Below are 25,890 nucleotides of genomic sequence, written 5' to 3' on the forward strand. Positions count from 1 at the left end.
CTAGCTGGTCAGGCTGTTTTTTTCAGCAGAGATGTAAAGAGACTAAATAGATCTTGTCTGTCCATCTGCAGTGAGGGAGAGGAGGGCAGTCTGGAGGACAACCTGAACAACCTCTACTACCCTGTCAAATACGAGGGTGAACTGCTCTTCACCAGGTAACCTCTACTACCCTGTCAAATACTCTTCATCAGGTAACCTCTACTACCCTGTCAAATACTCTTCATCAGGTAACCTCTACTACCCTGTCAAATACTCTTCATCAGGTAGCCGCCTGCCCAGAAACACGTTCACCAGTGCACTGCTCAGCACTGCCCCTGTGTCCATATGCTGGCACGTTCACTAGTGCACTGCTCAGCACTGCCCCTGTGTCCACATGCTGGCACGTTCACTAGTGCACTGCTCAGCACTGCCCCTGTGTCCATATGCTGTCTGAGTCTGATGTGGATGTGTTTCCTTCATAGAAACTCAAACCCACCACGCTTCGAAATCAAACCTGAACCTTCTAAAACCAGTCCTGGTGCCATCGGACCGACCTTTAACCTTTCATACCAGGTGGGAAATCTTTCTCATGGATCAATGGTATCCTGCTGTGTGTAAGCCTGTAGATAGATGTGCCTTTATGTCAGTGGTTCTCATGTAAGCCTGTAGATAGATGTGCCTTTGTGTCAGTGGTTCTCATGTAAGCCTGTAGATAGATGTGCCTTTGTGTCAGTGGTTCTCTTGTAAGCCTGTAGATAGATGTGCCTTTGTGTCAGTGGTTCTCATGTTAGCCTGTAGATAGATGTGCCTTTGTGTCAGTGGTTCACATGTAAGCCTGTAGATAGATGTGCCTTTGTGTCAGTGGTTCTCATGTAAGCCTGTAGATATATGTGCCTTTGTGTCAGTGGTTCTCATGTAAGCCTGTAGATAGATGTGCCTTTGTGTCAGTGGTTCTCATGTAAGCCTGTAGATATATGTGCCTTTGTGTCAGTGGTTCTCATGTAAGCCTGTAGATAGATGTGCCTTTGTGTCAGTGGTTCTCATGTAAGCCTGTAGATAGATGTGCCTTTGTGTCAGTGGTTCTCATGTTAGCCTGTAGATAGATGTGCCTTTGTGTCAGTGGTTCTCATGTAAGCCTGTAGATAGATGTGCCTTTGTGTCAGTGGTTCTTTTGTAAGCCTGTAGATAGATGTGCCTCTGTGTCAGTGGTTCTCATGTAAGCCTGTAGATAGATGTGCCTTTGTGTCAGTGGTTCTCTTGTAAGCCTGTAGATAGATGTCAGTGGTTCTCTTGTAAGCCTGTAGATAGATGTGCCTTTGTGTCAGTGGTTCTCATGTAAGCCTGTAGATAGATGTGCCTTTGTGTCAGTGGTTCTCAACCTGAGTGTCACAAGATCATGATATTGTCTGGGGTATAATGATAATATAGGCGTTGATAGTATTGCATTGAGTGCAGGTGTCAGGTGGAGGATGGGGTTGGGTGGAGGTCTCAAACGCCAACCTGATTATTTTAGGGGTCGTTGAGAACCTGTGTTCTGTGTGGCTCTGTTGCGTGCATATGTGATGTGTAGCAGTGCACTCTGTAAGGTGACGTGTGTAACCCAGACTTGTCCACTGCCCACCACACAGATCCAGAACCTGGGCCTGTACCCAGTGGAGGAGCTGCAGATCACCGTGGCGATGGCGGCTGTCACCAACAGCGGCAACCAGCTCCTGCACATTAGCCATTTCCACATAGACCAGGTAGAACACACCAGCCATTTCCACACACACACACACACACACACACACACACACACACACACACACACACACACACACACACACACACACACAGTATATACAGCACTACACTATATAATACACAAACCATAAGCAGCTTAATGAACTAAATACTATAATATATATACAGCACTACACTATATAATATATGTAACTAAATACTATAATATATATACAGCACTACACTATATAATATATGTAACTAAATACTATAATAATACACAAACCATAAGCATTTCCCCATAGAGCAGCTGGAGCGCTGCAACATATGAACAAGCAGTTCCCATTTGTCCTTATTTGGTTTAGCAGTACACAGAGTGAGTGTTTGTGTGTGTGTGTGTTTATTTGGTTTAGCAGTACACAGAGTGAGTGTGTGTGTTTATTTGGTTTAGTACACAGAGTGAGTGTGTGTGTTTATTTGGTTTAGCAGTACACAGAGTGAGTGTGTGTGTTTATTTGGTTTAGTACACAGAGTGAGTGTGTGTGTTTATTTGGTTTAGTACACAGAGTGAGTGTGTGTGTTTATTTGGTTTAGTACACAGAGTGAGTGTGTGTGTTTATTTGGTTTAGCAGTACACAGAGTGAGTGTGTGTTTATTTGGTTTAGCAGTAGGCTACACAGAGTGAGTGTGTGTTTATTTGGTTTAGTACACAGAGTGAGTGTGTGTGTTTATTTGGTTTAGTACACAGAGTGAGTGTGTGTGTTTATTTGGTTTAGTACACAGAGTGAGTGTGTGTGTTTATTTGGTTTAGCAGTACACAGAGTGAGTGTGAGTTTATTTGGTTTAGCAGTACACAGAGTGAGTGTGTGTGTTTATTTGGTTTAGTACACAGAGTGAGTGAGTGTGTTTATTTGGTTTAGTACACAGAATGAGTGTGTGTGTTTATTTGGTTTAGCAGTACACAGAGTGAGTGTGTGTGTTTATTTGGTTTAGTACACAGAGTGAGTGTGTGTGTGTTTATTTGGTTTAGCAGTAGGCTACACAGAGTAAGCGAGTATGTGTGTTTATTTGGTTTAGTACACAGCAGTGGCGGCTGGTCATCACATTTTTTGGTGAAGCAAACCCCATCGACCGACGCAGTTGCGGCGTCGGGACCTTACCACTTCGAACGTGCATTATTTTCCTATAGACGCACGGCGCGTCGTTGATTATCCCTTACATAACGGTATATCGTTCAGCCTTACTCACGGTTCTTCCTCACATTCTACAATTGAAATGTCTCCTTACCGTAGCATCAACGAGCTGTGTAATTTCCACAGAAGGTTTTGGTCTGCCCTCTGCTTCCACTCGTAATTTATCCCCATATGAATATGACTTGAAACAAAGCTAGCTAGATACCCTCCTAGCAATAGGCTACCCTAGCTTGTAAGGGCTCTTGCTAAACAAATTATATTAGGAAACAAAAAAGATATTCACTAACCCTAAGTAACAAAATCCTCATCTACACTGATAAATAAAGATATGTCTTATGAAATGACTGTTCAACAAATTATGTGTTGTTGTTGTTGCTGATTATGAAGCTCTCCTAAATCGTCGCTGTCAAAGTCAGTTAACGATAGTTTCCTTATGAAGGCGTTGACTGGCCAGAGTATTGTGTCAATCATATTCAAGTGACGGAAGTGCAAAATTCTACCCTATCGGTCACTGCTTCACGGGTGGGACTTATCTTCCATAAGGATCCATTGAAACGGGAAAAATCCACGAGCCGCGGGGGGTTTCACTCGATTTACATTGAAGTCAATGGGAAAATATATCGATGGTAGTGAAGCAAGAAAATCGTCTGATTCACTGCAATTGTCTGTTTCACCGCGGGTGTGGGGATAGCGCTGTTGTCACTCACAGAATTGAATTCAGGAAAACAGCTCGTCTTAATGACTGTCTTTCTGTTTCAAAACAGTGAAAAGGGGATTATTGTAAGGGTTTTTTTTTTTTTATGTTTACTTTTTTTTTGGTGAAGCACTGCTTCACCTGTAGTCTTATAGAAGCCTCCTCTGGTACACAGAGTGAGTGTGTGTGTTTATTTGGTTTAGCACTAGGCTACACAGAGTAAGTGAGTGTGTGTGTGTTTATTTGGTTTTGTACACAGAGTGAGTGTGTGTGTTTATTTGGTTTAGCAGTAGGCTACACAGAGTAAGTGAGTGTGTGTGTTTATTTGGTTTAGTACACAGAGTGAGTGTGTGTGTTTATTTGGTTTAGCAGTAGGCTACACAGAGTAAGTGAGTGTGTGTGTTTATTTGGTTTAGTACACAGAGTGAGTGTGTGTGTTTATTTGGTTTAGCAGTAGGCTACACAGAGTAAGTGAGTGTGTGTGTTTATTTGGTTTAGTACACAGAGTGAGTGTGTGTGTTTATTTGGTTTAGCAGTAGGCTACACAGAGTAAGTGAGTGTGTGTGTGTGTTTATTTGGTTTAGCAGTACACAGAGTAAGTGAGTGTGTTTATTTGGTTTAGCAGTAGGCTACACAGAGTAAGTGAGTGTGTTTATTTGGTTTAGCAGTACACAGAGTGAGCGTGTGTGTTTATTTGGTTTAGCAGTAGGCTACACAGAGTAAGTGAGTGTGTGTGTTTATTTGGTTTAGTACACAGAGTGAGTATGTGTTTATTTGGTTTAGCAATAGGCTACACAGAGTAAGCGAGTGTGTGTGTCAATATCTTTATCTCTTGCCAGCTACAGTATCTGCTCAATGTGCCTGTATGCCGTGTTTATGTGTGATCGTGTTCATGATTATGTTCTGATTGTGTTCATGATTTATGTTTATGTGTGATTGTATCCGTGTGTGTGTTCATCATGATTATGTATATGTCTGATTGTGTTCATGATTATGTTCTGATTGTGTTCATGATTTACTGTATGTTTATGTGTGATTGTGTCCGTGTGTGTGTTGATTATTACTTAAATTCCCCCTTGGGGATCAATAAGGTATCTATCTATCTATCTATCTATCTATTATGCGTAAGTAAGGGATAACGGCCGACGAGGTGACTTTTTCAATGGAAATAATGGCTAGGTGGAGGTTTAGAACTCGGGCGACGTGCGAAGCACGAAGTTGCCTCCGCCTATACATTATTTCCATCGAACAGGCCACTATCTTTTTTAGCAAATTGCTATTTTTATAGCCTACATGCCATCCAATTAGCTACAATTGACTTTCGTCATATGCTAGAATGTTACTATGTTCTGAACGTCTGTATTTCAGCTTGGATGCAACGTGAAAGTTCATTTAAGCTTTGCAATGAGTTTGGCCAATTAATATTCAAGTGTGATACAGGCAAAACATTGGAACTACTTCAAAGGTAGCCTGTTATATGAAGTTAATGGCCACCCTATCAGCCAATCAGAGAAGAGAATCCCATTGTTAAGCGAGATAAGCTTCAATAACCACCTCGTCGGCCGTTATCCCTTACTTATTAGACGGCAGGTTCAACAATTGTCTCTTATTAGACGACCTATTCAATAACTGTCTCTTATTAGACGGCAGGTTCACACTGCAACCCTTCCCGCTCCATACCTCCGACACGAGCTTTGCCTGAAGACCTGTCACTCACACCACAGCTGGTGAGATCATCTCTCTCTCTCTCATCCCTGTTGTTCCTCATAACTGCCCTGTTGTTCCCATAACTGCCCTATTGTTCCTCATAACTGCCCTCATGCCCATAACTGCCCTGTTGTTCCCATAACTGCCCTGTTGTTCCTCATAACTGCCCTGTTGTTCCCATAACTGCCCTGTTGTTCCTCATAACTGCCCTGTTGTTCCCATAACTGCCCTGTTGTTCCTCATAACTGCCCTGTTGTTCCTCATAACTGCCCTATTGTTCCTCATAACTGCCCTGTTGTTCCTCATAACTGCCCTGTTGCTCCCATAACTGCCCTGTTGTTCCTCATAACTGCCCTGTTGTTCCTCATAACTGCCCTCATGCCCATAACTGCCCTGTTGTTCCCATAACTGCCCTTTTGTTCCCATAACTGCCCTGTTGATCCTCATAACTGCCCTGCTGTTCCCATAACTGCCCTCATGCCCATAACTGCCCTTTTGTTCCCATAACTGCCCTGTTGTTCCTCATAACTGCCCTCATGCCCATAACTGCCCTGTTGTTCCCATAACTGCCCTATTGTTCCCATAACTGCCCTGTTGTTCCTCATAACTGCCCTCATGCCCATAACTGCCCTGTTGTTCCCATAACTGCCCTGTTGTTCCCATAACTGCCCTCATGCCCATAACTGCCCTGTTGTTCCCATAACTGCCCTGTTGTTCCTCATAATTGCCCTGTTGTTCCCATAACTGCCCTCATGCCCATAACTGCCCTGTTGTTCCCATAACTGCCCTGTTGTTCCTCCTCCAGAACCGTTCCAACAGCGTGGCTCTGTCGGTGCAGTGCAGTGTGACTTTACCTGCCCAGGCCCAGGTGGGCGTGACCATCGGAGGATGGCTCCACCTCCACGCCCTACTGGCCGTGAGTCCTCCTCCTCCTCCACCTCACTCTTTCCTCCTCCTCCCCCCTCCTCCTCCACCTCACTCTTTCCACCTTCTCCCCCCTCCCACCTCCTCCTCCACCTCACTCTTTCCACCATGACTGTAGAGGTGATCTTGTGTTATCTCATGACTATAGAGGTGATCTTGTGTTATCTCATGACTGTAGAGGTGATCTTGTGTTATCTCATGACTGTAGAGGTGATCTTGTGTTATCTCATGAGTCATGACTGTAGAGGTGATCCTGTGTTATCTCATGACTGTAGAGGTGATCTTGTGCTATCTCATGACTGTAGAGGTGATCTTGTGTTATCTCATGACTATAGAGGTGATCCTGTGTTATCTCATGACTGTAGAGGTGATCTTGTGTTATCTCATGACTGTAGAGGTGATCTTGTGTTATCTGTAGAGGTGATCTTGTGCTATCTCATGACTGTAGAGGTGATCTTGTGTTATCTCATGACTGTAGAGGTGATCCTGTGTTATCTGTAGAGGTGATCCTGTGTTATCTCATGACTGTAGAGGTGATCTTGTGTTATCTCATGAGTCATGACTGTAGAGGTGATCCTGTGTTATCTCATGACTGTAGAGGGGTCATTCCGTGTCAAATCACCCAGTGCCGGAAAGTGACCCTCTCCGAAAAAATCTGAAATAAATCACAGGTGTTTGTAGACTAGACCTATGCACAAATCTGAAATAGTATACCTGGATCACTAATGGTTTAAAATCTACAGGCCTTTGAAGCTTCAAGTCATTTTAAGCATTGTGGTGAACAGTCCTTTTTGGTCAACTTGCAACGTTATTGGTTCTTTTGGTATTTCACACACATCAGTGAAACTATGTGAATGGAAGCACATTTTCCTGTTGAATTAAGAAATCTAATCAGATGAGATGTGTCTTGTGTAATTTCCCCTCTGCAAAGCTCTGAAAATGGCTATAAATTCATTATGTGAAAAGACATCATCACTTTTGAAGGCTTCTCATTCGAAAGGTATGTGCCACAAATTTCATCAGGTTTTTTTCCCACTCATATATGGACTATAAGGTCATGTCCATGCATCAACTTTGGTTGTAATCGTTGTCATATTGTCAGAGCATTTTGTTTTAATTGGGCTTGATTTTCAAAAAGCCCATTTTCGTCCTATCATTTCACCATGTGGACAGTTAACAGGATTTTTTTTAATTTTACCATATCACATTCTGTATGTGAGGATCATCTGTCCAAAATTTGGGCTTGTTGCTGAGTTTCTTTATTGGAGATATGATTTTTGGAAAATATCCTCTATAAATCCACTGAACTTGCATTGGATCTGCAGTACTACTTTGCACCACATGGGATGCTCTTTTAATACAATGGAAGTCAATGGAAGAGTAAGAGATTCACTTGTTTGCTGCACATATCCAATCTAAACACACATTTTATGGTTCATAGTTGAATTGCTCCAAGTAATGATTGCAACATGAACAACATACTACTCATAAATAAATCTTATTTAGCTAAATAAACTGATCAAGCTAAATATACACACATAAGACTGACTGATCATACATGCAGCAAGAGGATTTAGCTTGCCATCTTTGTAACAGTTTTCTACACCACCATAGAAGTTGGAAAATGAAACATATTCAAGAAAAAAGGGGTTTCAAGAATTCAGTGCATTATCAGATGCAGAAAAAGCGTCAGATGCAGTTTAGAGCAGATATTTCACTTGATGAAGATGACCATGCATGTTTCCATCACATAAAAGTTTTAATCAAAAGGTATGAGGGCTCAAAACGCTATTGCCTGGATCCAAGACGCATTCATGAAAAGGAGATAACTCATCAAGTATCTTGTATGTATGATGACCAGTCAGTCTTATGTGTGTATAATTTGCTTGATCCGCTTATTTTCTCTAAATAAGATTTATTTATGAGTAGTATGTTGTTCATGTTGCAATAATTACTTGGAGAAATTCAACTATGAACCATAAAATGTGTGTTTAGATTGGATATGTGCAGCAAACAAGTGAATCTCTTACTCTTCCATTGACTTCCATTGTATTAAAAGAGCACCCCATGTGGTGCAAAGTGGTACTGCAGATCCAATGCAAGTTCAGTGGATTTATAGAGAATATTTTCCAAAAATCATATCTCCAATAAAGAAACTCAGCAACAAGCCCACATTTTGGACAGATGATCCTCACATACAGAATGTGATATGGTAAAATTAAAAAAAAATCCTGTTAACTGTCCACATGGTGAAATGATAGGACGAAAATGGGCTTTTTGAAAATCAAGCCCAATTAAAACAAAATGCTCTGACAATATGACAACGATTACAACCAAAGTTGATGCATGGACATGACCTTATAGTCCATATATGAGTGGGAAAAAAACCTGATGAAATTTGTGGCACATACCTTTCGAATGAGAAGCCTTCAAAAGTGATGATGTCTTTTCACATAATGAATTTATAGCCATTTTCAGAGCTTTGCAGAGGGGAAATTACACAAGACACATCTCATCTGATTAGATTTCTTAATTCAACAGGAAAATGTGCTTCCATTCACATAGTTTCACTGATGTGTGTGAAATACCAAAAGAACCAATAACGTTGCAAGTTGACCAAAAAGGATTGTTCACCACAATGCTTAAAATGACTTGAAGCTTCAAAGGGCTGCAGTTTTTAAACCATTAGTGATCCAGACATACTATTTAAGATTTGTGCATAGGTCTAGGCTACAAACACCTGTGATTTATTTCAGATTTTTTTGGAGAGGGTCACTTTCCAAATTGGCTGAAATTGGGTGATTTGACACGGAATGACCCAGAGGTGATCTTGTGTTATCTCATGACTATAGAGGTGATCTTGTGTTATCTCATGACTGTAGAGGTGATCCTGTGTTATCTGTAGAGGTGATCTTGTGTTATCTCATGACTGTAGAGGTGATCTTGTGTTATCTCATGAGTCATGACTGTAGAGGTGATCCTGTGTTATCTCATGACTGTAGAGGTTATCTCATGACTGTAGAGGTGATCTTGTGTTATCTCATGACTGTAGAGGTGATCCTGTGTTATCTGTAGAGGTGATCTTGTGCTATCTCATGACTGTAGAGGTGATCCTGTGTTATCTCATGACTGTAGAGGTGATCTTGTGTTATCTCATGACCGTGGAGGTGATCTTGTGTTATCTCATGACTGTAGAGGTGATCTTGTGTTATCTCATGACTGTAGAGGTGATCCTGTGTTATCTCATGACTGTAGAGGTGATCTTGTGTTATCTCATGACTGTAGAGGTGATCCTGTGTTATCTCATGACTGTAGAGGTGATCCTGTGTTATCTGTAGAGGTGATCTTGTGCTATCTCATGACTGTAGAGGTGATCTTGTGTTATCTGTAGAGGTGATCCTGTGTTATCTCATGACTGTAGAGGTGATCCTGTGTTATCTCATGACTGTAGAGGTGATCCTGTGTTATCTGTAGAGGTGATCCTGTGTTATCTCATGACTGTAGAGGTGATCCTGTGTTATCTCATGACTGTAGAGGTGATCTTGTGTTATCTCATGACTGTAGAGGTGATCTTGTGTTATCTGTAGAGGTGATCTTGTGTTATCTCATGACTGTAGAGGTGATCTTGTGTTATCTCATGACTGTAGAGGTGATCCTGTGTTATCTCATGACTGTAGAGGTGATCTTGTGTTATCTCATGACTGTAGAGGTGATCTTGTGCTATCTCATGACTGTAGAGGTGATCTTGTGCTATCTCATGACTGTAGAGGTGATCTTGTGTTATCTCATGACCGTAGAGGTGATCCTGTGTTATCTCATGACCGTAGAGGTGATCCTGTGTTATCTCATGACCGTAGAGGTGATCCTGTGTTATCTCATGACCGTAGAGGTGATCTTGTGTTATCTCATGACCGTAGAGGTGATCTTGTGTTATCTGTAGAGGTGATCCTGTGTTATCTCATGACTGTAGAGGTGATCTTGTGTTATCTCATGACTGTAGAGGTGATCTTGTGCTATCTCATGACTGTAGAGGTGATCTTGTGCTATCTCATGACTGTAAAGGTGATCCTGTGTTATCTCATGACTGTAGAGGTGATCCTGTGTTATCTCATGACTGTAGAGGTGATCTTGTGTTATCTCATGACTGTAGAGGTGATCCTGTGTTATCTCATGACTGTAGAGGTGATCTTGTGTTATCTCATGACCGTAGAGGTGATCTTGTGTTATCTCATGACTGTAGAGGTGATCTTGTGTTATCTCATGACTGTAGAGGTGATCTTGTGTTATCTCATGACTGTAGAGGTGATCTTGTGTTATCTCATGACTGTAGAGGTGACCTTGTGCTATCTGTAGAGGTGATCCTGTGTTATCTCATGACTGTAGAGGTGATCTTGTGTTATCTCATGACTGTAGAGGTGATCTTGTGTTATCTCATGACTGTAGAGGTGATCTTGTGTTATCTCATGACTGTAGAGGTGATCTTGTGTGATCTCATGCCTGTAGAGGTGATCTTGTGTTATCTCATGAGTCATGACTGTAGAGGTGATCCTGTGTTATCTCATGACTGTAGAGGTGATCCTGTGTTATCTCATGACTGTAGAGGTGATCCTGTGTTATCTCATGACTGTAGAGGTGATCTTGTGTTATCTCATGACTGTAGAGGTGATCCTGTGTTATCTCATGACTGTAGAGGTGATCTTGTGTTATCTCATGACCGTAGATGTGATCTTGTGCTGTTTCTGCTCTTGTTCAGGTGCAGTTCAGGAAGCTAGAGCTGGTTACGACTGCATCTGTGGAACTCAACCCAGCCAGCTCAACTTTCCTGCATGAAGCTCGACCAACACGGCATGTATGTGTACACTGCCTCCTGCTGTTCAAAAATTGCCACTGCGTCAAGATCATTTGTAACACACTTTCCACAACAGTATTACAATAACCAATAGCAATAATCTGCTGGGGTGATGAAGCCCAATATGAGGTGGGGTGATGAGACTCCAATATGATCGGATCTGTAGGAGCTTCTGATTTGTGTTGATTCCCCAGATAACCCTGGAGATTAGAAAAGAGGAAGATTACAGAATTCCCATCTGGATTATAATCGGGAGCTCGCTGGGCGGCCTGCTGCTCTTAGCTCTGCTTGTCCTGGCCTTATGGAAGGTGAGTTGAGCTCTAATCTAATGGTCCTGGCCTTATGGAAGGTGAGTTGAGCTCTAATCTAATGGTCCTGGCATTATGGAAGGTGAGTTGAGCTCTAACCTAATGGTCCTGGCCTTATGGAAGGTGAGTTGAGCTCTAATCTAATGGTCCTGGCCTTATGGAAGGTGAGTTGAGCTCTGCTTGTCCTGACCTTATGGAAGGTGAGTTGTTGCATCAGGTGTTCTCACTTATACAGTCAAGTAGTGCAACCAGTGTTAGGATTCAGTCTGCTTGAGGAAGTAAGGGGCTAAGGTGTAAAACATTTACAGTAAAGGTGCACTGATATATCCTACTGTATATCTATGTCTCTAGTCCTGTTATTTCATAGGTTAACACTAGTAAACACAGTTTTGCAGTTACAGTATTTGAAGGAGGTGCAACAAAATGAGGTCTGCACTGCATACCAGATCTATTGACATAGGCTAAAGGTTGAAGCTAGCTAACAGTAAATATAGGCTAACGGTTAAATCTAGATATAGACCAACGGTTAAATCTAGATATAGACTAACGGTTAAATCTATCTAACAGACTTTGAAACTCTGTAGGTTGAAGTCTAGTTAAGTGACTGATTATGGTTTAACGTGTCATACTATCTGATTTAATGTTATTTTCCATCGAGCATGAGGCAGCTTGTGGAAGGGAGTTTGTTTATTGTTCCTGGTTCCATTAATGCTTCCATAAAGACAGGCATGACATTGCATTTGTACCTCCTGGTTTCTCTGACCGAGTCTTATGTTGCTAGTGACCTGTATTTCTGAGAGGAAACTACGGCCTGATTTTTCCATCAGGATAGAATAAAGGAACAAGAACAAGGAATAGAACAAGATCCCGTTTCAAGTCCTTGTGCTGTCGCTGATTCTGTTATTAGTTCGAAGTGTATGTGATCAGCCTTCATTACATTTATTGAAGTTGTAATCTGCAGGGTCGGGGCCTTTGAGATTTGAAAATAGGTCATTATAGATCACATCTTTGGAAGTTATTAATGACTTAAGGCAGACAATTTCCTTAAGTCCCACGTCCACAGACTACTGCACCTTATTCCAGTTTGGAAAGCCCTGTTCTCCCACTTGAGTTTGGGAAGCCCTGTTCTCCCACTTGAGTTTGGGAAGCCCTGTTCTCCTACTTGAGTTTGGGAAGCCCTGTTCTCCCACTTGAGTTTGGGAAGCCCTGTTCTCCTACTTGAGTTTGGGAAGCCCTGTTCTCCCACTTGAGTTTGGGAAGCCCTGTTCTCCTACTTGAGTTTGGGAAACCCTGTTCTCCCACTTGAGTTTGGGAAGTGATGTGTTCTGTTCTCACATTCTAACTCTTGAGGTCATGAACTTCCTGAATGTTTTATCTTTGTTTCTCCAGCTTGGCTTCTTTCACCGGCAAAAGCGAAATAAAGAAGAGGATGAAAACCAGCTGACCAATGAGAAGACTCTAGAACAGTGATAACCCGTGACAACACACCAGCGGACCAATGAGAACACACCAGAACAGTGATAACCCCGGTGACACACCAGCTGACCAATGAGAACACACCAGAACACCAGCTGACCAATGAGAACACACCAGAACAGCAGTAACCATGGCTACCACATGGCTCCTCTTTGGCTCAGGTATGCAGATGGGAGACTGTGGACATGGGGGTGCCCTGCCTACCACACAGCCAATAAGCACTTGTTGAACCCTTGCAAATCCCACCCACTCAGGTTCCTTGACCTGGGACCCCTTCAGGAGATGCAGAAGGCCCAACTACCCTCAGCTAGTAGCACCTGCCTCAAAGGAGACCCAGTCACTCGCACAAGATGAGGACATTCAATTTGTGGGGCCTTCCCATCACAGCGTGCCTCTGGCAGCAGAGTTCACTGCCGAGAACTTGCCATCTCAGAGTAATGCCGTTCACAAAGCAGTGTCCAGATTAATATGGCAAATTGCACTGTTAGGCCATGTGTGGTGAGGAGAGCTGCTGGGAGTTGGGTGAAGTAGAGTGGACAAAGAGCTCTGTATGTTTCTGTGCGAGGTCACCTTTTGGCCTCATAATAGAACAGCCACCCCACACCACTGCATCCAAAGCTCAGGCACCAGACTACCCACAATGCTTCTGCCAAGCCACATGCACACCTCAGCTCCTGCACTTCACAACCTGATATAACACATGGGTTTGAATGCAACTATAATGTATTGTTAGTTAGTTGTATACCTTAATGTAAGCCCTGTTCACAGTAAGCTGCCATACCAGATATCATTCAGTCCAACACGAGGCTGAGTCTCAGTAAAGCACCAGACTTCATCCATCGGCCTGAAGGATCCACAACTATGAGGGCTGTAATGTAACTTGCTTTTAAAACCACTCGGCTGACCTAGCTAAAGTTCACGCACAGCAGCAGTCCTCAGCTTGAAATCTGCAGTACTATTGTCTTCACGTGCAGAGGGGTCACGTAACTGACGTGTTTGTGGATGAATTATCTTTTCAGAAATATATGTTATATTGATGCACTTTTCAATGTATATGAAGACAAACTTGAAGATTGTAAATATAACGTATAGTGCCTTACCCACTAACTGAAAAAGGGAAGCACAGTTCACTATGAGAGGCATTAAACTGTACAAACATCACCATGTTGCAAAACTATTCTTACCTTGTGCTTTTAAACAACATGACAACAGTGCAATGAAGCATATTAGAGAAGACCCTTATAGCACAGTCTTTGTTAGCCATACAGGGAAGCTACACCTATGCCTAACTGAAGAGACGCTTATAGCACAGTCTTTGTTAGCCATACAGGGAAGCTACACCTTCTTTTAGGTCTATGAGCTACACCTATGCCTAACTGAAGAGACGCTTATAGCAGTCTTTGTTAGCCATACAGGCTACAAGCTACACCTATGCCTAACTGAAGAGACGCTTATAGCACAGTCTTTGTTAGCCATACAGGCTACAAGCTACACCTATGCCCAACTGAAGAGACGCTTATAGCACAGTCTTTGTTAGCCATACAGGGAAGCTACACCTTCTTTTAGGTCTATGAGCTACACCTATGCCTAACTGAAGAGACGCTTATAGCAGTCTTTGTTAGCCATACAGGCTACAAGCTACACCTATGCCTAACTGAAGAGACGCTAATAGCACAGTCTTTGTTAGCCATACAGGCTACAAGCTACACCTACGCCTAACTGAAGAGACGCTTATAGCAGTCTTTGTTAGCCATACAGGGAAGCTACACCTTCTTTTAGGTCCATGAGCTACACCTATGCCTAACTGAAGGCATAGGTGTATGTTACCTAGCTATGTTACCTAGCGGTCTCTCAAAAGATAATTTTGACTTATAAGAAGACAGACTTATTTTAAGGAGTCTTATCAAGACACATTTATTCAACACACTGCCAGACAAATGTGCTTGTTTTCAGGATGAGATGTCTAAAAATACAGAAAATTCTTCTTTAATTAAGTCAAATTATTTTACGAGAAAGCGCAAAGTAAAGTCTCTCAATACTGAAAACGATACCAACTGGATGTTTTGATCTTGATGGAAAATGAATGACATTTTGTTAGGTCTTAATAAGCAGCTTTTGCAGTGCACATATCGTTTCCATATCTGTCTGTAGTACAGAGCAGGTAGCAAAACAGTAGCATTCTGCTCACAAGATTGCACTACCGGTAATCAATCTCACTCTCTCTCTCTCTCTCTCTCACAGTCAGGTGTCGTGCTATAAAGTGACAGGGGAGCCGCTGATGAGGTCTCATTTATTAAGAAAACAAACAGCTGTAGTGTGACAATCCGTCTCTGGAGCAGAGCACAAACCAATGTGCAAGTCTCTCCATGACAACCTGAACACTGGTGGAGTTTGGCCATGTAAGGATTAGATACATAAAGAAAGTCAGTCTGTTGGTTGTCACCTTTAAATTCAAATCTCTCATTCATAGCATCTTAGATGTGACTGTTAATTACAAGGTCCCCAAGATAATAACAATAAAAAAAACAAAAGAAAGGAATAAAGTCCGGGCAAACCAACCCAAAAAGTTAGCAATAAATAGAACACATTGCTGTTCCGCCTGGAGTTGTATTGCAAAGAACGCACTGCTGTTCCGTCTGGAGTTGTATTCCATGTGAGTGTGGAAGCAGACCTCTGCTCCAGCTTGGGGTGACATTCAGGCGGTACAATCTCAAGCAACAGGGACACCTTGGCTGGTGAAGAGGGGGGAAAGGAAGCTTCCACATTCAAAGCAACGCTCAACACACACTCACACTCGGTCTTCCTGATCTTTCACAAGAACATGGACACACTCTAATGTGTCCTCCCTCTTGAGCAGCGTGGAGGATGCCGTCACACTCATGCACACTCACACACACGCACGCACACGCACACACACACACGATCACCAAAGGAGGAGGGGAGGAGAGGACCTTCTGCAAGCACTCCATGGCACCTCAAGTTGGATTTCTTTTGTCCAATAGTTGATTTTCTGATAAATCTATAATTTAATAAACATTTTTTAAAACAAAATATTCAAAGTATGCATTTCAAATATACCAAAAGATAATCATAAAACCAATTGTTAAAAGATAAGAGTAGCCTGAGCAGGCTGGAGGTGTGCTGGGGGTCATCTGGGGGTCAGGGCTCAGACAGCGCTGGTGGTGACATGACCTGGCACGACACACCTCACACACACACACAGACACACACACCTGTGGCAGGACACACCTCTCACACACACACACACACACCTGTGGCAGGACACACCTCTCACACACACACACACACACACACACCTGTGGCAGGACACACCTCACACACACACACACACACACACACACACACACTGTGGCAGGACACACCAGTAGCCCAGGACGAAGTGTGCAAACGGCTTCCAGGCAGAACACATTCATCTGGGTGGGAACGGAGAGAGCTGCCAATACACACATTTCACCTAGCACAGGCCCTCTATCACACACACACACACACACACAGGAGAATGCACCTGGCATGGTCCTCACACTCATACACACAGACCCACCTGACTCAGTCCTTTAGAACAAGTGTAGTCACACACACACACACACACACACACACACACACACACACACACACAGAGAGTCCCTAACACACGAGCCAGGTGTGTGCATTCCCCAGGACACAGCCTGTTCAGCACCACAGGGTTTAGTAGAGTGTGGGCTCATACAACACTAAAGGGTTTAGTAGAGTGTGGGCTCATACAAAACTACTGTCAGCTGTGTGGCAAAGGAACTCCAGAGCAACGCACTCTCGTACGAAACGGTCACTGGTGCGCGGGATCTTCAGTGGAACTCCTCAAGGGTGCGCGGGATCTTCAGTGGAACTCCACGAACTCCTGGAGGGTGCGCGGGATCTTCAGTGGAACTCCACGAACTCCTGGAGGGTGCGCGGGATCTTCAGTGGAACTCCACGAACTCCTCGAGGGTGCGCGGGATCTGGTTGCGGTAGGTGATGTGGTGTTGGCGCACGGCGCGGGCGGCCAGGCACTTGAGGCTCATCTTCATCTGCGTCTTGAGCAGGATCTCGGACACGCCCGTGGTGCTCTTGTCCAGCGGCGTCTTCTGCTGCTTGTTGGTCATGTCCGTGTGCGCGCCCGCCTCCACCAGGCTGATGATGATGGCGTGCAGCGTCAGGAAGTCGCTGATTGGCCGGTTGTACTGCACGATGATGTGCAGCGGGCTGTTGCCCTCGTTGTCCACGGCGTTGACCTGCGCCCCACAGTCCAGCAGCAGCCTGGTCACCTGCGGGGGGGGGAAGGACACACACACACACACACACACACACACACACACACACACACACACACACACACACAGGCAGCTTTAAAGACTGGACATACCGTACAGCATTTATTAGTGTTTCTGTTCAGTATCGCAATATTTTATGCACACAAATATATAGATACAGTAGCTCAAAGTATCACAATTAGGACTGGCTTAAAACGATAGCGATATGTATCAATTAGGGCTGGCTTAAAACGATAGCGATATGTATCAATTAGGGCTGGCTTAAAACGATAGCGATATGTATCAATTAGGACTGGCTTATAAAACGATAGCGATATGTATCAATTAGGGCTGGCTTAAAACGATAGCGATATGTATCAATTAGGGCTGGCTTAAAACGATAGCGATATGTATCAATTAGGACTGGCTTATAAAACGATAGCGATATGTATCAATTAGGGCTGGCTTAAAACGATAGCGATATGTATCAATTAGGGCTGGCTTAAAACGATAGCGGTATGTATCAATTAGGGCTGGCTTAAAACGATAGGGATATGTATCAATTAGGGCTGGCTTAAAACGATAGCGATATGCATCAATTAGGGCTGGCTTATAAAACGACAGCGATATGCATCTCGATAGACACATCTATATCAATAGAAAATGCGTTCGATAGAATGTTTCAATAGAATGTTTTTTTTTTTTCTCAAGAAACCCACCCCCGCTTGGCCCGCTTTCCTTCCCTCTCCCTCTCTCGCGTGTGTGCTAAATGGACACCAACCCGCACATTTAATCCAAACAAAATTAAATTATTATTACATCTGTTTCGCATCATCAGCATGCTGCACATTTGATTCAAACTCTTCAAGCTGACTGATCATCTCAATACCAAACTCTTGCATTCAAGTTGACTGATCATCTCAATACCAATGTTTCCCAACTCCAAGTCTCAATATAGGGCCTGTCCCAAGGAGAAAAAGTATTAGCCATTGAAACGTAAATACACGTGGGGAAACTGAACAGTCCAACCAATAGAGACTATGATAAGACAGCCAACTATGCTAAGTTGTTTACAATATTGAGGCTTCAACCAGACAGAGTTGAAATATGAACAGTAGGCTATAATCTGCATAAAGTGTGCCGTCATGAATATCAGAAATTTCAGTACAGTGAGGAGCACATGTATTTGATACCATGCTAAAACAGGAATATAAAATCATCATTTGACAATTGATCTTAATGCCTTAATTTAAAAAATGAGTAAAAATCAAACCGCCAAGGACACCAATTTTCTTTGTGATTGAAGAATGTATCGTAAATAGATAAATGTTTTCCTTAAATGCTAGGGGAAGGAAGTATTTGACCCCCTATGTAACCCTATGGGAATTTAACACATAGGGTTAACATAGGGGCAGGCAGATTTTTATTTTTAAAGACCAGCTATTTCATGGATCTAGGATATTATGCATCCCGATAAATTTCCCTTGGCCTTTGGAATTAAAATAGCCCCACATCATCACATACCCTTGACCATAGCTAGAGATTGGCATGGTGCTTTTTCCAGTAGGCCTATTAGCCTGTTTGATTTGCATTGAGCTCAATGAGCATCAAACAGGCTAATAGGCCTACTGCAAAAAGCACCATGCCAATCTCTCGCTATGGTGAAAGGTATGTAATGACGTGGGGCTATTTTAATTCCAACGGCCAAGGGAACTTTATCAGGATGCATAATAACCTGAATCCATGAAATAGCTGGCCTTAAAAAATAAAAATCTGCCTGCCCCAATGTTAACCCTATGTGTTAAATTCCCATAGGGTTACATTGGGGGTCAAATACTTCCTTCCCCCTAGCATTTAGGAAGAACATTTATTTATTTACGAAACATTCTTCATTCACAAAGAAAATTGGGGTAGTTAGCGGTTTTATTTTTACTCAATTTTTGAATTAAGACATTAAGATCAATTGTCAAATGATGATTTTATATTCCTCTTTTTAGTCAACTTTAGCATGGTATCAAATACATGTTCTCCTCACTGTATATACAATAAAGAATTGTTTCAAATAAAGACAATCTTTTTCTACACCTTTTTGTTGTTGACAAAAATAATTCACATTATTTGAAGGGAGAGAGATTAAAAAGGTGTTTTGGCGTTAAAGGCGACACGATGAAAAATATGGGTGCACCTAATAAAAAAAAAATGTAGGCCCACCAGTGCAGCTAACGCAAAAGGTTAGTCTGGACTGGAGCCCTGCATCTAAACACCATAGAGACGTAACTCAGACAGTGGCATATTACATAGCCAAGGACATGCTTCCTTGCCTACAAACAGAAGAAGGTTAAGTTTAAAATAAAAATGTTTAAATTCAGTATTTCCCCCCCCCTGGTCCTTATTTTTAATAGGTCATACAATGTTTCAATAATTATCGATATCGACCGATATGAAACACTTATCGTGATACAGATTTCAGCCATATCGCCCAGCCCTAATCACAATAGTTAATTAGAAAACTGAATGATCTATTTTACTTTTATTTGAGTCAAGCGTACTCTGGGTTTACTCTAATAACATAAAATGTGCTTATTATACCCACAAGGTGGTGCTTGTTGTGGCTTTTTGTTGTGCATTAAACGGCAATTTCAAATAAAAATGGCTTCTCAATACACAATGATCCATCTTCTTTCACATAGAATATGTGGGTGTATTTTGGTTTTCAACAAAAATCGAACAGTAAAGACCTTGACATGCACCAAGGCATCAGCCTTCGGATAATATGGGAGACGTGAAAAACAATATATCGCAGAATCGACTCGCAATACATGTTGTACCGCAATATGTTAAGAATTGCAATAATATCATATTGTGGCCCAAATATCGCAATAGTATCAAATCATCACATTTTTGCCAATTCCCACCCCTACTAACAACAGTGTTAGAACTACGAGTGCGGAGGTCAGCCTAGCTCACCGCTTATGGCAGCGGCCAACCCCACACACACACACACACACACACACCAAGATAAAAGTACAGGGGTCGGTGGCCAGGCCTAGCTGGGGTGCTGATTCAAATGAAAGTTGAAGATCTCTACTACACACACACACACCTCAACACACACACAGGTAAAAGTACAGGGGTCGGTGGCCAAGCCTAGCTGGGGTGCTGATTCAAATGAAAGTTGAAGATTTCTACTACACATGCACACCTCAACACACACACACACACACACACACACACAGGTAAAAGTACAGGGGTGGAAGCCCAAGCCTAGAAGATCTCTACTACACACACACACCTCAACACACACACACACACACACACACACAGGTAAAAGTAGAGGGGTGGAAGCCCCAGCCTAGAAGATCTCTACTACACACACACACCTCAACACACACACACACACACACACACACACACAGGTAAAAGTAGAGGGGTGGAAGCCCCAGCCTAGAAGATCTCTACTACACACACACACCTCAACACACACACACACACACACACACACAGGTAAAAGTACAGGGGTGGAAGCCCCAGCCTAGAAGATCTCTACTACACACACACACCTCAACACACACACACACACACACACACACAGGTAAAAGTACAGGGGTGGAAGCCCCAGCCTAGAAGATCTCTACTACACACACACACCTCAACACACACACACACAGGTAAAAGTACAGGGGTGGAAGCCCCAGCCTAGGAGATGTGCGCGCACCTGTGCGTTGGGGAAGCTGCACACGTCGTTGGTGTGGAAGTCGTCGACACACACACACACACACACACCTGTGCGTTGGGGAAGCTGCACACGTCGTTGGTGTGGAAGTCGTCGACACACACACACACACACACACACACACACACACACACACACACACACACACACACACACACACACACACACACACACACACACACGCGCGTTGGGGAAGCTGCACACGTCGTTGGTGTGGAAGTCGTCGACACACACACACAGACACACACACACACAGACACACACACACACACACACACACACACACACACACACACACACACACACACACACACACACACACACACACACACACCTGTGCGTTGGGGAAGCTGCACACGTCGTTGGTGTGGAAGTCGTCGACACACACACACACACACACACATTATACACACACACACACACACACACACACACACACACACACACACACACACACACACACACACACACACACACACACACACACACACACACACACACACACACACACACACACACACACACACACACCTGTGCGTTGGGGAAGCTGCACACGTCGTTGGTGTGGAAGTCGTCGACAGGTGTGCTGGAGCTGATGGCCAGGTGCAGGAGGGAGGAGCCGTGGCGGGCGCGGGGGTCCAGCTGCAGCAGCTGGTACACGTGTGTGTTGATGGCGGCGCGCTGCGCGGCGCTGCACTGCGTGTGTGTGGAGATGCACAGCAGGTACAGGAAGGTGAAGATGTTGGACTCCAGGTTGTCGGTGGCGGCGGGCAGTTCCGGTTCCGGCGTGTTCTCCGTGCGGGCCATGCTCCGCTGGATCTCTAGAACGCTGCAGCTTAGAACCTGCTCCACGTCGCCCGGACCCACCGTCTCCTTCAGAGAGAACATTTCATAAGCACCAGCACAGTCATTTCACTGCAGTCATTTTACCTGCCATCCTTCATACATAGATCTGGACACTTTATCCATCGCCAAGGGGAAGTTCAAGGTCCCAGTAGCATAAGACACCACACACAAAACAGGATGATAAAATTAAATAACAAATCAACATGACTAAAAAGAACAGTCAAAGGTGTTCTATTGGGTTGAGGTCAGGACTTTATGCTGGCCAGTCAAGTTCATCCATACCAAACTCTGTCATCCTTGCCTTTATGGACCTTGCTTTGTTGACTGGTACACAGTCATGTGGGAACAGGAAGTGGCCATCCCAAAACGTCCCACAGTTGGAAGCATGGAATTGTTCAAAATCCTTGAACTGTTCCTTGCACTGGAACTAACAGACCAAGCGGTGAGGGCCCCTTCCTGTTCCAACATGACCGACGTCCATAAAGATGAGCCAATATTTTTGGATATATAGTGTAAATAGATAGATAGATCGATAGATAGATAGATAGATATATGGAGAGATAGAGAGATAGAGAGATACCTTGAGGTGCACCATCTGGGATAGATAGATAGAGGGCTAGACAGACAGACAGACAGACAGACAGACAGATAGATATACCTTGAGGTGCACCATCTTGAATTTCCCCTTGGGGATCAATAAAGTATCTATCTATCTATCTAGATAGATAGATAGATAGATAAAGGGAAAGATAGAGAGAGAGAGATAAATAGAGATAGATACATAGAGACAGAGGGAGATACCTTGAGGTGCACCTTCTGAGATAGATAGATAGATAGATAGATAGATAGATATAGAGACAGATTGAGAGACCTTGAGGTGCACCATCTGGGATAGATAGATAGATAAATGGAAGGATAGATAGATAAATAAATAGAGACAGAGGGAGATACCTTGAAGTGCACATTCTGAGATAGATAGATAGATAGCTAGATAGATAGAGACAGATAGAGAGACCTTGAGGTGCACCATCTGGGATAGATAGATAGATAGATAGATACATGGAAGGATAGATAGATAGATAGATAGAGAGACCCAGAGGGAGATACCTTGAAGTGCACCATCTGGGAAAGATAGATAAAGAGCTAGATAAATAGAGAGACCTTGAGGTGCACCATCTGTGATAGATAGATAGATAAATAGAGAGACCTTGAGGTGCACCATCTGGGATAGATAGATAGATAGATAAATAGAGAGACCTTGAGGTGCACCATCTGGGATAGATAGATAGATAAATAGAGAGACCTTGAGGTGCACCATCTGGGATAGATAGATAGATAGATAAATAGAGAGACCTTGAGGTGCACCATCTGGGATAGATAGATAGATAAATAGAGAGACCTTGAGGTGCACCATCTGGGATAGATAGATAGATAGATAAATAGAGAGACCTTGAGGTGCACCATCTGGGATAGATAGATAGATAGATAAGTAGAGAGACCTTGAGGTGCACCATCTGGGATAGATAGATAGATAAGTAGAGAGACCTTGAGGTGCACCATCTGGGAGAAGACCTGGGCGAAGCGCAGCAGGTCCTTGTGTGTGCTCCGGCTGGTCCTCTGGCGCAGGTGGAGCGCGTGCAGCCACAGCTTGATGCAGCGGTCGAACTCCATGTTGTCGGCGTAGACGGCGCCGCGGTAGATGATGGGGTGCGACACGTCGATGTTCTCGGAGCCCAGGATGCGCTCGCGCACCTTCAGCCCCTCCATGTGCAGCGCGTCGTGGTCCAACCGGATGCCCTCCAGCTCCGCCAGGCTCTGGCACTCGCGCCGTCCGCCGTAGGCTGGCACAGGCGGCACCTGGGGCTTGGCCACGGGGCGCAGGGGGTCGCGCTGGCGCTCCAGCATGGCCAGGTACAGGTAGTGGTAGGTCTTCAGGATGTCGTAGTACTCGCGGTCGTTGGCGAAGGACGCCCCCAGCAGCTCCAGCGCCTCGATGCGGCTCTCGGCGTCGCAGTCCGTGTGCTGCAGCAGCAGCTCCACCACGTCCGCCTTGCAGCTCTCGGCCGCCACCTTGAGCGGCGTCATGCCGTGCCCGTTCAGCACCATGGAGGCGTGCTGCCGCACCAGCGCCGTCACGATGTCCAGGTGCCCGGCCTCGGCGGCAAAGTGCAGCGCGGTGGCGCCACAGTGGGCCTTGGCGTTGGGGCTGGCCCCTCGCTCCAGCAGGAAGCCGACCACGTCCGAGTGGCCCTTGTAGGCGGCGATCATCAGGCAGGTGTTGTCGTACTTGTTGGCGATGCTGATGTCGGCCAGGTGCTCCACCAGGTAGCGCACGATGTCCAGGCGGCCGTCGAAGCAGGCGGCTCGCAGGGGGGTGGAGTTGGTGACGGTGGTGTGGTTGACGTTGGCATTGTGGGACACCAGCAGCTGCACCACCTCAAAGTGACCCGCCCCCGCAGCACACCACAGAGCTGTCGCTCCATCAATCACGTACCTGACAAGCACACACATGTATACATACATACATACAACATGCACACGCACATGGATAAACACACACACACACACACACACACACACACACACACACACACACACACACATTGACCGATCAGGCTCCCGACCAGAAACACTTCTATAGCGTTTTTTACTCATGATAGAACACCGGAAATATAGTATATTAAAATAAATACTGACCCATCAAATCTCACAGTGCCCGTCTGTTCCGTGTCCACTCTGTAGTGGTCCAGAAGAAACCGCACAACTTTTTCATGGCCGTTGCGAGCAGCTATAATGAGAGGGGTGGACCGCTGGCCGCCAAGGTGAGTTACATAGTTGAGCAAGTATCGCGTTTCGGACTCGGAGTGGTTGAGCAGAAGTGCGGCTAATGTCAAGACTCTGCCCTCGCTAGCCGCTTTGTAAACATACCCGGACAGTGACTCCATTCAGGACAGTGGCACTTCCTTCGTTTCCACAAGTATCGCCCACGGGTTGCACCGCAAAGCAGCTCGCCTCCCATTAAAATGTACAATCAAGATCAATAATGCAAGTGAAAACTCACTGGTCCACCGATTTTCTGTTGAGGCGAGGTAACATCTTTGCAGGTTAAAAGTCGCTCGACCAAAGCTAACGTTGATCAGTAAACATCAGCTAGTTCAAGTTAGCCTGTCCGACCTGTTTGGCTAGCATGCCAACAGGAAACGGTGCTGGTATGATGGCTTACCCGAAAGTGTCTCTATATCGTTTAACGTTTTACGTTAAACGAAATATCGCGACTGAGGAAAAAGTTAACCCACCAATTGAATTAATGTTGCAGGAGTTCACTTGCCTCATCCACTCGAGTTGTTAGCTTGTCAACTTGTGTGGTTTACTTTAGCCAGCTTGTTTAACTAGTTAGCTAGCATCTGTACTCGCTAGAGCTAGCAGGCTAACACCTACGAAATATTAGCTTAGTAACAATCACCACGACCGAATCCTAATGTTAGCCTGTGAAATCCGATCTTTGCTGTCAAACCTTTAGTTTAACGACTTTGCGTAATTCGCGTGGACTACATATGTTATACTATCGTAACGTGTCCGCCAACTGCATGTAAGTAGCTAGCCAGTTACTAGCTTCTGACTTCAGATTAAAACACTTCCAGCTACCTTTAACCTTTGGCACTAAAATGGTGAAGCTGGTGAAAATCGCGCACAAGAAACCCCGGAAGTGTACGTCTCGTTTTCCGATTCTCCGAAGACACATTTGACATCATTCCACCTGGGTCCTTCTTTAGGTCTATGGCCCTTCCAGCCAGGAAAATCTTAAGGTTCTGCAGTTATGCAGTCATCATTGTGTGTCTGCAGAGTTAGACCAGAGACGGTTTATAAAGTAACTATACAATCTTTGGTTAGACTGCTGTCTGTATTTGGTCGCGTGGCTTTAACGTTTTTGTAGCTACAACTAGTTCAAACAAATAGTTTGAACAACTAGGCTACTTCAGAAGGGCAGCATAAAACATTTTGTTGAAACAAGTCAGCTGGGGAGAGTGGGGAAATATTTTGACACATTGACACTAAATATGACTTTCATGCCCCAGATTCATCTTGTTGTGGAAGAATCACGTGGATGAAGTGGTGAGCATATCTTTACATAGAAAGAAAAAATAAAACTGTCCAGGACACTGTCCCTGTCCA

The 25,890-nt window shown here is 44.2% G+C and overlaps 2 protein-coding genes across 6 annotated transcripts in view; one reads left to right on the forward strand and one right to left on the reverse strand.

The window, feature by feature from the left end:
• Window positions 1–14,013, forward strand: part of LOC134093489 (integrin alpha-11-like) — an 80,342-nt gene extending 66,329 nt beyond the window's left edge. The window contains exons 23-30 of the mRNA XM_062546539.1: window positions 72–155; window positions 462–552; window positions 1,608–1,721; window positions 5,232–5,315; window positions 6,101–6,211; window positions 10,973–11,068; window positions 11,263–11,376; window positions 12,766–14,013. Of these exons, the coding sequence (XP_062402523.1) occupies window positions 72–155; window positions 462–552; window positions 1,608–1,721; window positions 5,232–5,315; window positions 6,101–6,211; window positions 10,973–11,068; window positions 11,263–11,376; window positions 12,766–12,846 (775 nt within the window). The 3' untranslated portion in view covers window positions 12,847–14,013. The remainder of the gene's footprint in view (window positions 1–71; window positions 156–461; window positions 553–1,607; window positions 1,722–5,231; window positions 5,316–6,100; window positions 6,212–10,972; window positions 11,069–11,262; window positions 11,377–12,765) is intronic.
• Window positions 14,014–15,128: 1,115 nt separating this feature from the next.
• On the reverse strand, window positions 15,129–25,393 carry fem1b (fem-1 homolog b). 5 transcript variants are annotated; one of them, XR_009940456.1, is made up of 5 exons: window positions 24,415–25,393; window positions 23,263–24,211; window positions 21,403–21,744; window positions 16,219–17,153; window positions 15,129–16,169 (listed from the first exon to the last, which is right to left on the reverse strand). XR_009940456.1 is itself a non-coding variant. In XM_062548140.1 (4 exons), the coding sequence occupies exons 1-4, from the start codon at window positions 24,660–24,662 to the stop codon at window positions 16,809–16,811; spliced, it is 1,884 nt and encodes a 627-aa protein (XP_062404124.1). In that variant the 5' UTR covers window positions 24,663–25,393; the 3' UTR covers window positions 15,129–16,808. The 5 variants fall into 5 exon arrangements, 1 of the variants encoding a protein (XP_062404124.1); XR_009940454.1 differs by having other exon boundaries at window positions 15,129–16,085; window positions 16,170–17,153; XR_009940455.1 differs by having other exon boundaries at window positions 15,129–16,124; window positions 16,162–17,153.
• Between the last annotated feature and the right edge of the window lie 497 nt (window positions 25,394–25,890).

This window comes from Sardina pilchardus, chromosome 10 (genome assembly GCF_963854185.1).
Source record: "Sardina pilchardus chromosome 10, fSarPil1.1, whole genome shotgun sequence".
Taxonomy (NCBI): Eukaryota; Metazoa; Chordata; class Actinopteri; order Clupeiformes; family Clupeidae; genus Sardina; species Sardina pilchardus.

Coding starts and splice junctions, on each gene's coding strand:
- fem1b (XM_062548140.1), bottom strand. CDS start 24,662: ATGGAGTCACTGTCCGGGTATGTTTACAAAGCGGCTAGCGAGGGCAGA. Junction 21,745..23,262: donor CCCAGATGGTGCACCTCAAG/GTCTCTCTACTT, acceptor TTCTCTCTGAAG/GAGACGGTGGGTCCGGGCGA. Junction 17,154..21,402: donor GCAGCTTCCCCAACGCACAG/GTGTGTGTGTGT, acceptor CCCCCCCCGCAG/GTGACCAGGCTGCTGCTGGA.